The sequence below is a fragment of the Eschrichtius robustus genome, chromosome 3 (genome assembly GCF_028021215.1).
Source record: "Eschrichtius robustus isolate mEscRob2 chromosome 3, mEscRob2.pri, whole genome shotgun sequence".
Taxonomy (NCBI): Eukaryota; Metazoa; Chordata; class Mammalia; order Artiodactyla; family Eschrichtiidae; genus Eschrichtius; species Eschrichtius robustus.
Window position 1 is genome coordinate 75,765,178 of NC_090826.1, and position 13,592 is coordinate 75,778,769.

At 34.0% G+C, this 13,592-nt stretch overlaps 1 protein-coding gene across 1 annotated transcript in view; it reads right to left on the reverse strand.

The window, feature by feature from the left end:
* Window positions 1–13,592, reverse strand: part of COL24A1 (collagen type XXIV alpha 1 chain) — a 384,282-nt gene that overhangs the window by 214,478 nt on the left and 156,212 nt on the right. Inside the window, exon 22 of the mRNA XM_068540226.1 lies at window positions 114–167. Within this exon, the coding sequence (XP_068396327.1) occupies window positions 114–167 (54 nt within the window). The remainder of the gene's footprint in view (window positions 1–113; window positions 168–13,592) is intronic.

Consider the following 13,592-nt stretch of genomic DNA (forward strand, 5'->3'; position numbering starts at 1 on the left):
ATTGTCCATACTAATGCAAAGTTTTCTTTGAGCAAAAACTAAAGTCCCATAAAAAATAAAAAAGGAAAATCTGAATTAAAAAATTGCTTACTGGATATTTATTTTCTTCATACCTGAGTTCCTTTGAGACCAGGAGGTCCAGGAGGCCCTCTATTTCCAATGAGCCCCTGTAAAGCAATATAAAGACACACAATAAAATTTTTAGCTCAATTAATACATTTTCAATAGGCATTAATCTCAGATGTACAATACTATTTGGTACCATTCATTTCCCATTAGGAAGTTATCAAAATGGGATGGGAGGATAGATAAGCAGAAAACTGCCTGCCATCCAAAAAGGTGGAAAACATATGATAAACTTATTTTTAAACAATATGTTAATGTTCACATAATCTGCTCCGTATGGACACCTTTTTATAAAAAGTACTCCTAAATTTAAAGCAATAGGCCCGATTGTTAATCTTATACTAGTACAATAAAAAGATAATAGAGTGTCCACAAAGTCTGAAAACAGATGGAGAAGATATATAGCGTTTTAATATCTGCTAAGAGACTAGCAAAGTCTGGAACACATTATTCATATGAAATGTTCAACTTACTTCCTTTCTTGATGCAGGCTAGTGAAAAGAGAGGAAAATTTGCAGAAGAAAGTAACAATCTGAACATGATTAGGAATTTCAAGATTAAAAGAAAACTTTTGTTAATCTAAATGCATGTTGTTAAAAACCAAATACTCTTTTTTTTTTTTTTAATTTACTTTTTTTTTGGCTGTGCCATGCAGCATGTGGGACCTTAGTTCCCCGGCTAGGGATCGAACCTGCACCCCCTACAGTGGAAATGCAGTGTCCTAACCACTAGACTGCCAGGGAAGTCCTCAAATGCTCTTTGAATAACAATTCATCCAAGTAACTAAAACAAAAACCTTCCTATTTCAGAAAACACTGTATATCATCTATTCAACATGGCAACATTTTTCATTTTGTTTTGTTCCCCTAACTATGCAATGTGTCAAAGTTTTAAGTAAATCTCTTTTAAAAACTACCTTTGCATTATTGCTTTTAGTAAGTCTATAACCATTAAATGGTTTTATCTAATTTTTAACTGTAACAAATAACTATGCCAAATAGCAGAGCTACCCATGTGACTGATCTTTAGTTTGGAATGGAGCAGAGTGACAAAACTGCATGAGAATCTTTCCTTCGTGATATATCTTGGTTTATCACTGTTATGTTCTAACACAATCAAAAAATGAAAAACTCTTCATCGGTTTAAAAGTCTGTAATATATTATTATTCTGTACATAAGCACCATTCAAGAAACTGCATCAGTTTAGGCAATAACCTAGCTGTTTTGCGCAGCTTTCTTACTTTTAATAGGAAGAGATGGATTATTGAAATGAGAGTATACTGTTCTATGCAAGTCCAACATATATTCTTTTTTTTAGGCAAAAGCATCCTAATTTTCCTTAAGGAAACAGTCTTTCCCCATGTGGTTTGAGGGGAGGTGACTCTACCCCTGACTAAATTTAAGGGTGGACATGTGACAGGGACCTAAGTCAGCATATTCTACATCCCTAGAAACAGTGGTTGGTTCAGTAATGAGCCAGAAACCCAAGTTAGTCCAACTAAAGAAAATTTTGGACTACAGTGGAACAACTGGGAAGACAGAATAGCATTAAGGATGATGTAAACCTAAACAGAAGGAAACTATGAAGGGGAGAGAACCTGAGAATGAAATCAATGAATTAACAAACGGAGTGATTGGGTTCTTATGATGTTTTGGGGGGTCCTGGGTATAGTTGTGTTTGAATTCCTAAACTTCTCATATATTTATACAATCATATTTTAGTTGAGTTTCCATTACTTACAACTGAAAGAATCCTAACGGATACAATGAATTCTAAATCTTAATATCCAAAATGCTCTTGTAGAACTCTAAGTAATAGGTTTTTAAATGTTTAGACTGAAGGTCAGAATCAGAATGCTGTGATATTTAAATTCCACCACAGGATAGCTAATGTTTAGTTATTTAATTCATGTGTTCATTCATTTTTTTCATCTGACATTTTATTAATTTTCTACTGTGTGTAAGGTCCAGTAAAAAGCACCACATGAGGCCTGGAGTATACAAATATAAATGAGACACAGTCCCTGTTCTCAATGAATTCATAACTTATTATGGGAGAAGGCAATTTAAAATAAAAATCAGAATATGAGTTATAACAGAAATAGAAGTATAAGCAAAGTGAAAAAGGGGACTTAGATGAAGAAGCAAAATCTTTTCTGGGAGGATCAGAAATTTTGTAATATGTGAAAATAATTTTGTATTGAATTCTGATAGGTTAATAAAACATGTAGCTAAAAATAAGCACACACCAAAAACTTATCAACAATTGCAAGGTCTCAAAAGGCATTAATAAAGGTACAATTTTAGGTTGGAGCATATGTTTAAGAAACTGGCTTAGCTCCATACCCAGGGTGTAACCAGAAGAGGGGTGAGTTATCTAAGAGAACGAGATTCTGCTATTCCCTCACTGCAGCTATTTACCCTAGGGAAGTGGCACCCTGACTAAAAACCAAAAATAACCCTTTCAGGGAGGCAAATAAGCCCAGGTTCCTTTTTCCTTTCTCTTCCAAGACTACCTTATAATCTTAAAAGAATAAAAGCCATATTAAGGGGGAAAAAAACTAGTTATATGCTGTTTACATGAAACACATCCAAAACATAAAAACGAGGAAAATGAAATTTCAAAGAATGGGAAGAGATATGCAAGTGATTTACCAGCCTCAAAATAGCTGGAGTAATTATATTAATGTTAGATCTAATAGACTTTAAGGTAAAACAGATTATTAGCATTAAGAGGGTCACTCAATAATGATAAAAGGCTATGGTCACTGGGAAGAGAAAAGACAACTTTTATGCATTTAGTAACACAACTTTTAAATACATACATTAAAAACTGATAAGGATAAATTGATAAATCCACTATTAGAGAGGAAATTTTAACACATCTCTGCCAGAAATTAGTAGGTCAAGCAGATAAAAATCAGTAGGAACAGAAAAAACTTAAATAGCAAAATTAATAAACTTGATCTAATGGCCATATATAGAAAACTGAATCCCCAAATTGGAGTTTACACAGTCTTTACAAGCATACATGAAAGATTTATGAAAACTAAAAGATACCCACAAGAAAGGATATCTATCAACAGTTCTATCAGTTAAAAAAGTGTAGTATTATCTATACAGTGCATTACTATACAGTGAAAATGAACATGCTGTAATAATATGGATCAACCTAGAATGAGCTGAAAAGATAAGATTGAGTGAAAGAAGAAAGTAACTGAAGAATGTATATACAGTAAGTCCCCTATATACGAATGAGTTCCGTTCCGAGAGCACGTTCGTGCGTCCAATTTGTTCTTAAGTCCAATGAACTTAGCCTAGATACCCAACTAACACAATCAGCTATATATATCACTGCTGCTTTTATGCTTGCTTCCAGACTTCCTGGGCTTGAAATAAACATAGTGGACTACTGTACTCTATACAGTACTGTACAGTATACAAAAGCACAACCACTTGTAGAGGACACACACACGTGACAATGTACACCAGACACATGAACTAACTTATGTGACTGGACATGCAAATGCACATTTTGCATCTTTGAAAGTTTGCAACTTGAAGGGTCGTATGTAGGGGACTTACTGTAGTATGATTTTATTTATATGAATTTCAAAAACAAGAAAAATTACAAATATTATCAGTATATACATAGATGGTAAAAGTATGACGAAAACAAGAGAATGGTTAACTGTTAATGCCAGAAGGGAAGAGACAGATATGATTAGTGAGGGATGCACAAGGGGATTCCAATGATCTATTTCTTAACCAATAATAGGGTTTGTTTTATTATTATTTTTAAAACTGTGTACATGTTTCATATTTATCATGTTAAACACACAAAAAATTTTTTTGAGTTTTAAAATATTTTCATTTTTTTTTATTGGGGTATGGTTGCTTTACAATGTTGTGTTAGTTTCTGCTGTACAGCGAAGTGAATCAGCTATATGTATACATATATCCCTTCGTTTTTGGATTTCCTTCCCATTTAGGTCACCACAGAACATTAAGTAAAGTTCCCTGTGCTATACAGCAGGTTCTCAGTAGTTATCTATTTTATACGTATTAGTGTGGATATATCAATCCCAAACACCCAATTCATCCCACCCCTTCTTTCCCCGCTTGGTGTCCGTACGTTTGTTCTCTACGTCTGTGTCTTTATTTCTGCCTTGCAAACAGGTTCATCTGTACCATTTTTCTAGATTCCACATATATGCGTTAATATATGATATTTGTTTTTCTCTTTCTGATTTCCTTCACCCTGTATGATATATACAATGGAAACACAAAAAATTTTAATGTAAAATGTATAAAATCTGAAATTGAGTTTGAATTCCAGCTCTGAAGCTTACTAGGGACATGACCTTAGTATCCTTATCTGTAGAATCATGTTATCATAAGCATTATAAGGTAATAAATTTTATTTGTTACAACAAATAAAATGGTACCTGGAACATAACAGAGACTCAATAAATATTATTTCCTTCTTATTCACTGTACATTGATTAGTGTTTGCAACAGTTTCTGAACTGGTATTTTGCTTATCTTCCCTATGCATTCACCAAATTCATAACAATAATTTACTATTATTATTCTTCCTAAAACACCTCTTTCATCATCTCACTCCTCTCAATATCTTCCACAGAGAAAAAGAATAGAGCTCTTGTATGCAACTGAAGTTAAGTTGTTATCAGCTTAAAATAGAGCATTATAACCATAGGATGTTTTATGTAAGCTCCATGGTAATCACAAAGAAAATACTTATAAAAGATACACAAAAGGAAATCAGGAAGGAATCAAAGCATGTCACTGCAAAAAAAAAAAAAAATTAATGAAACATAAAGGAAAATAGCAAGAAATGTAAGAGGGACAAAGAAGTTACAAGACAGAAAGCAATAACAATTAACAAAATGACTATAGTAAGTCCTTCCTGATCAGTAATTACTTTAAATGTAAATGGATTAAAGTCTGCAATCAAGATTTAAAGTGGCCGAATAAAAAAAAAAAAAGATCCATAGTTGTATCTATGAGAGACTAAATTTAGATTTAAGGACACACATAGGATGAAAGTGAAAGGATGGAAAAGATACTCCATGCAAATGATAACCTAAAGAGAGCAGGGGTGTCATACTTACATCAGATAAAACAGACTAAGTCAAAACTATCTCAAGAAACAAATAAGGACATTGACCAATGATAACTTTCTTCATTAATTTGCCAGAAAATATAACTATTATTCATAAATATGCACACAATATCAGAGTACCCAAATACATTAAGCAAAAAGTGACAGAATACAGAGAGAGCAACACAATAAATGCAAGAGATTTCAATACCCTACTTTCAATAATTGATACAACAACCAGATAGAAGATCAATAAGGGAACAGAAGATCTGAACAATGGCATTGACCAAATTGACCTAACAGACATATACAGAACAAAGTAGCAGAATACACATTCTTTTCAAGCACACACAAAACATTCTCCAGCATAGCTCACATATTAGGTCACAAAGCGAGTTTTTAACAAATATAATAAGATTGAAATCGTACCAACTATCTTTTCTAACCATAATGGAATCAAACTAGAAATCAATAGTAGAAGGAAGAGTGAAAAGTTCACAGCTAGGTGAAAATTAAACAACACACTTCTGAAGAACCAAAGACAAAATCAAAATGGAAATTAGAAAATATCTTGAGACAAATAAAAATGAAAACACAACATACCAAAATTTATGGGATGCAGCAAAAGCAATACTAACAGGGAATTTTATGGTGGTAAACATCTACATTATAAAAGGAGAAAGATCTCAAATAAGTTACCTAACCTTACACCTCAAGGAACTAGAAAAAGGAGAACAAATGAAGTCTGAAGTTAACAGAAGAAATAAAATAATGAATATTAGAACAGAAATAAATGAATTAAGAGTAGAAAAACAACAGAAAAAAATCAACAAAACTAGAAGTTGATTCTTTGAAAAGATCAATAAAATTGACGTCTTTAGCTAGACTAAGGAAAAATAAGATAAGGTTCAAATAAAATCAGAATGAAACAAGGCAAATTAGAACTAATGACACAGAAATAAAAAGGATCACAAGAGACTTATATCAGCAACAAACTGGATAACCTAGAAGAAATAGATAAAATTCCTAGAAACATACAACCTACCAAAACTGAATCATGAAGAAACAGAAAATATGAACAGATCTATAACTAACAAGGAGATTGAATCAGTAATCAAAAACTCCTAGTAAATAAAAGTCTAGGACCAGATGACTTCACTAGAGAAGTCTACCAAACATTACAAAAAGAATTAACGTAAATCCTTCTGAAACTCTTCCAAAAAACTGAAGAGAAGGGAATACTTCCAAACTCATTTTATGAGGCCAGCATTACCCTGATACCAAAGCCAAATAAAGACACTACAAGAAAATAAAATCACTGGCCAATATCTCTGATGAATATATATGCAAAAGTCCTTGGAAAAACTAGCAATTGGGGGGCAGTCCAAGATGGCATCTCCTCCCATGGACACACCAAATCTACTGTTACATACAAAACAATTACCACTGAAAAAGAACTAGCTAAATAGCTCCTCCAAGACAAAGGATAAAAGAGGTACATTTAAATAGGAAGGAGAGGTAGACATGTGGTTTCACCAAAAAACCCACCTCCATTAAGCAACCCACAATAGGGAGGGCTCTCATGGGTCTGGAGCTACTTCCTGAGATGCAAGGGGTTTGTGTCAAACCTTGATACCTGAACTGAAAAAATGAGGCCCCCAAAACATCTGGCTTTGGAAACCCAATGGGACTCAATCCAGGGGAACTGGGGGGCTGTGAAATCTGAGATACTCCTTTTGAGTGATTCACGCATGGTCTCACACTTCCTGAGATTCAGTGTAAAGGCAGCAGTTAGAGAAGTGCCTGGACTATATGTGAAGGAGATTCATTTGTTAATCTTAAAGTGACTGCTGGAGGGGCAGGTATGAGTTGGGACTTTGTGGATGGAGGTTCTGGTGAACACCATTTTTGCACTCTCCCTATACCTTGCTAGCACAAGTGGGTGCACAGAGACACAGCCTCCCTAAAGCACAGTATTGTAAGTCAACTATACTTCAATAAAAAAGAGTACATTAAAAGTATCATACACCAAAATCAAGTGGGATTTATCCCAGGGATGCAAGGATGATTCAGAATCTCTGCATCAAATCAAGGTGATACAACACACTAACAAAATAAAAGATAAAAATCATATGACCATCTCAATAGATGTAAAAAAAAGCATTTGACAAAATTAAACATCCACTTATGATTAAAAAAGAACCCCTCAACAAAGTGGGTATAGAGGGAATGTACCTCCACATAATAAAGTCCATATATGACAAATCCACAGCTTATATCATATTCAACAATGAAAAGCTGAAAGCTCTTTTTCTAAGATCAGAAACAATAAAAAGATACCCACTTTTGCCACTTTTAATCAACATAGAATTGAAAGTCTGAGCCACAGCAATTAGGGAAAGGAAGGAAGGAAGGAAGGAAGGAAGAAAGGAAGGAAGGAAGGAAGGAAGGAAGGAAGGAAGGAAGGAAGGAAGGAAGAAAGAAAGAAAGAAAGAAAGAAAGAAAGAAAGAAAGAAAGAAAGAAAGAAAGAAAGAAAGAAAGAAAGAAAAGGCATCCAAATTAGAAAGGAAGAAGTAAAATGGTCACTATTTGCAGATGACTCGACACTATATATATAAAACCATAAAGAGTCCACCAGAAAACTGTTAGAAGTAATAGATGAATTGAGTAGAGTTGCAGGATACAAAATCAATACACTGTTGCATTCTTATACACTAATAACCATCAAAAAGTGAAATTAAGAAAACAATCCCATTTACAATTGCACCCAAAAGAATAAAGCACATGGGAATAAATGTAACCAAGGAGGTGAAAGACCTGTACACTGAAAACTATGAGACATTGATGCAAGAAATTAAAAAGTACACAAATAAATGGAAAGATAGTCCACTATAACAGCGGTCCCTAACCTTTTTGGCACCAGAGACCAGTTTCGTGGAAGACAATTTTTCCATGGATAGTGGGGGGGGTTTGGTTCAGGCAGTAATGCAAGCGATGGGGAGTGATGGGGAGCAGCAGATGAACCTTCGCTTGCTTGCCCACCCCTCACCTCCTGCTGTGGGGCCCAGTTCCTAACAGGTCCCACAGGGTACCTGTCCGCGGCCTGGGGGTTGGGGACCCCTGCACTACAAAACATTACTGACAGAAATTAAAGAAGACACAAACAATGGAAAGACATCCCATATTCATGGAGTGGAAGACTTAATATTCTTAAAATGTCCATACTGCCCAAACCAATCTACAGATTCAATGCAATCCTTAGCAAGATTCCAATGGAATTTTTTGCAGATAGAGAAAAAAAAATAATTCTACAATTCATATGGAACCAAAAAGGACCCTGACCAAAACAACTTTGAGAAAGAATAACACTTCTCGATTTCAAAACATATTACAAAGCTACAATCATCAAAACAGTTTTGTACTAGCAAAAAGACAGAGATATAGACCAATGGAACACAATAGAGCCCAGAAATAAACGGATGCTTATACCATCAAATGGTCTTTGATAAGGGTGCCAAGACTAAACAATGGAGAAAAGGTAGTTTCTTCAACAAATGGTGTTAGGAAAACTGGATTTCCACATGCAGAAGAATGAAATTGAACCTTATCTTACACGATACACATAAATCAACTTAAAATACACTTACATCAATAAGCAAATGGATTAAAGACTAGTAATCCCTGAACCATAAAACTCCTAGAAGAAAATATAGGCAGAAACCTCCTTGACATCAGTCTTGGTGATGATTTTTTGGATTTGGCACCAAATGCAAAGGCAACAAAAGCAAAAAGAGACTACTGGGACTACATCAAACTAAGTACTTCTGCACAGTAGAGAAAACAATCAACCAAGTGAAAAGACAACCTAAAGAATGGGAGAAAATATTTGCAAACCAAATACCTGACAGGGTTCAATATCTGAAATATATAAGGAACTCCTACAACCCAATAGCAAAAATCAAATAAAACAATTAAACTAATGGGCAAAGGACTTGAACACATACTTCTGGAAATAAGATGTACAAATGGCCAAGAGGCACATGAAAAATTGTTCAACATGACTAATCATCAGGGAAATGAAAATCAAAGCCATAATGAGAGACCACCTCACACCTGTTAGGATGGCCATTACAAAACAAACAGAAAATAACAAGTACTGGCAAAGATGTAGAGAAATTTGAACCCTTGTGCACTGTTGGTGAGAATGTAAAATGGTACAGCCAGTACGAAAACAGTATGGTAGTTCCTCCAAAAATTAAAATAGAACTACCATATGATCCAGCCATCCCACTTCTGGATATTATACAGAAGAATTAAAAACAGGATTTCAAGAGATATCTGCACTACCATGTTCACACAGGCACCCCTTATTTTATTAAGCTTCACCTTATTGCACTTCACAGATACTGCATTTTTTACAAGTTGAAACTTTTTGGCAGCCCTGTATTGTCAGATGATGGTTAGCATTTTTTACTAATAAAGTATTTTTTAATTGAGGTATGTACATTTTTTAGACATAATGCTATTGCATACTTAATAGACTACAGTATAGTATAAACATAACTTCTGTATGCATGGGAAACCAAAAAATTTGTGTGACTGGATTTGTTGTGATATTTGCTTTGTTGCAGTGGTGTGGAACTGAAACTGCAAAATCTCCAAGGTATGCCCATAGGTGGAAACAACCTTACTGTTCATTGACGGACGAGTGAATAAAGAAAATGTGGGTTTTTGGACTATTGGATAATGGACTATTATTATGCAGCCTTTAAAAAGAACAAAATTCTATTTTGTTTCACTGTGTAAATTTTGTGCACATCCTTTTGGGTGTATTGATAAACAAATTAATATGCAAGTCATTTTTGGGGCGTCCAAATACTAGCTACAAATTTTCTATGCAGTAAACATGGTTTATATATAAACTGTAAATTTATCCAACTAATTTGTTGAAATAATTCCAATGAATTGGAACTGTTAGGACTAAGGATATCCCAAATTTATAGTTTTGAGTCCAAACTAGATTTTCCCTTACTATATAGGCAGGACCTCATCAATCTTGTCCCCCAGTGTTTACGTGGGTATGTTTCCTAACACTGTACAAATGTTAAATTTCTAATCTTTGGTAATATGATATTACAAAAAAATTGCTTTTATTCTGTTATTGCTCAGCTCAGTCATCTTCATATATGCTTAATCCTTCCTAGTTACTTGTGTTATTTCATTTTCTTCTGGTTTTTTTTTTTTTTTTTCCCATTCCTCTTGGTATATCGACATCTTCGTTACTGGTTTCTAAGCACTCATTTATGACTAAGGATGTTAACCATATGTCATGCAATGCAAATGAAATACCATATTTTATTGCCATCAATTTACTATAGTGTTTTATATTTCGGTTGTGTATTAAAATATAAACATGTTGTGCTTTTAAAAATAAATAAATAAATAAAAAGAATGAAATTTTGACATAGGCTATAATATGGACGAACCCTGAAGTCCTTATGCTAAGTGAAATAAGCCAGTCCCAGAAAGACAAATATTGCATGATTCTACTTATATGAGGTATCTAAAGTAGTCAGACTCATAGAAGCAGAAAGAGAGTGTTGGTTGCCAGTGGTTGGGGGAGGTAGAAATTGGAGTTGCTGTTAAATGGGTATAGAGTTTGAGTCATGCAAGATGAAAACATTCTAGAGATCTGCTGTGTAAAAATATGCATATAGTTAACAGTACTGTACTGTACACTTAAAATTTTGTTGAGAATAGATTCTATGTTGTATGCTTTTCACCACAATTAAAAAAAAACTTCCATGGGCTTATTAGCATTCAAGCTCCTCAACTTTATATTTAAGATCAGTCACAATCTACCTACTAACTTTTTTTTTTTTTTTTAAGTCAGGTAGGTTTATTTCCACACCTCCATCATTGTGTTGGTTTTGCACCTGTTGCATAAAATCTCATTCCTTCGTTCTACTTGGCCAAATCCAACTCATCCAACTCAAATCCCGATTTCTCTATGAAGTCTCTCAGAAAAATGGCCATACAAATTATTCTCTTCTCTGAGCTCCTTATCCATTTATTATGTGCTGCCTAGTTTACTTTTCAACTTTTCACATGTGGAAATCTCATGTTTCCAGTGGATTACAAGTTCCTAGTAGACAGAAGAGCATGTTTTAATCTTATTTCCAAGTAATTGCTTAACAAAGTCCATTGCCCGCTGTATAAACTCAATAAATATTTCTCAGCTGACTAAATGCTGCCTGGAAAATAAAATGGTTAAAATAAGAAATCTGTGAACAAAATCTTGATTTTGGAATGTGAATCTTCAGGGCTGGCTTGAGGTGATCTCAGAAAACTATTTAGGAATGCATTTTTCTCTTATTAAGTTAGTTCACCAGATCTATTATAACTAATGTAACTAATCTGTTAGTTATACAGATAAACACATAACATATTTTAATAACTCAGTGTAAAAATTATTTCCACATATTCTGTAACATAACCGCACGAATAGGCTTTTTCTAAAAACCTACTAGGGATGTTATACAACAAACAAGAACAGTCTGTGTTACCATCCTTAATTCCATAACCAAAGTAACAACATAAACCATTATGGCAACAAATAAGTTATTCCTCTGTTTACTGGAGAACAGAGAATATTTATTGGGTACTCACTTTCTGCAGTAAGCAGCAACGGATGTGGTTTTGCTAATGTTATGGGATGCTTGAAAACAGACTGCCAAACTGGGTAGCTCTCAAGAAGGCTTGTTGAAGTATGCTTTGTATCTATATACACATATATGTACACACACAATCCCACAATCAACAGAACCATAGTTAACATAAGTTTCCAATGTTAGTTTGAGGTTTTTAGTCAACTGGCAGAAAATGAGGAGAAAATAAAAGGCTTCTTTAGAGCTGTGCCAAATTGCTCTGGAAGGGTTTGCAAATAGTGTAACCATGTATTTCAAACAGAGTGCACATGATTTTTTTGATGACCATCTTGTATAACCCAAACAGAACTTTAATAATTTATATTGTCCCCACTTTCTAAAGAAGACATATATACGAAAATAAAGGAATTTTTAAGATGCTTCCATGACATAGTGTATACAACTAAAGAAACACATCATGCAAATAGGGTCAGTATGTTTGGCTCTACTTTTCCCTTCTGTTTCTAGAAACAATTTTGAGGCAAATAGGAAGGACGAAAAAGAGAGACAAAAACAGACCCTTCCCAACCTATAACACATAAAATAATATTCATCTTCCTTTAAAATTTTCTGGTTCTTTTGATTAAATCATCTAGGATATTATATTAAAATTCAGTCATGTGTAGAAAAACAATTAGTCTCATATGTTGGTGCTGATGAGGCTACAAGCTCATGTTTATTGAAAAAATTTAGACAAAGCAATATAAAAAGTAACTACTACCCACTGGAAATTCAACCATTAATATTCATTAAAATGTCTGGAAAAAAAAAAGTCTGGCTTTCAGATCTTTTGTCCCACTTTTATATTGTAATTTTAAGACCAAAGGAAGTAATGAGAAGGAAGTATTAAAGATTACGATTATAATACTATTCAAAAGGTCAACTGCCTTTCTTCAGTTCTCTGACATTGTTCTTAACAAAAATTTAATAGAAACAAAATTTACAAACTGAAGAGGATTTACAAAGCTATCTTGTGTTCTTCACCTAGTATGATATGCATACTTTAAAACATAAAGTTAGGGGGTGGAGTGCAAGATGGGGTAGGGATTAAGAGGTACAAACTATTATGTATAAAATAAAAAAGTGCTACATTAAAAGGATCATACACCATGATCAAGGGGGATTTGTCCCAGGGATGCAAGGATTTTTCAATATCTGCAAATCAATCAGTGTGATACAACACATCAACAAACTGAAAACCCAAATGATCATCTCAATAGATGCAAAAAAAGCTTTTGACAAAATTCAACACTCATTTATGGTAAGAACTCTCCAGAAAGTGGGCATAGAGGGAACATACCAACAACATAATAAAGGCCATATACGACAAACCTACAGCTAACATCATACTCAATGGTGAAAAACTGAAAGCATTTCCTCTAAGATCAGGAACAAGACAAGGATATCCACTCTCGCCACTTTTATTCAACATAGTTTTGGAAGTCCTAGCCATGGAAATCAGAGAAGAAGAAATAAAGGGAATCCAAATTGGAAAAGAAGTAAAACTGTCACTGTTTGTAGATGACATGATATTACACATAGAAAATCCTAAAGATGCTACCAGAAAACTACTAGAGCTCATCAATGAATTTGGTAAAGTTGCAGGACACAAAATTAATACACAGCAATCTGT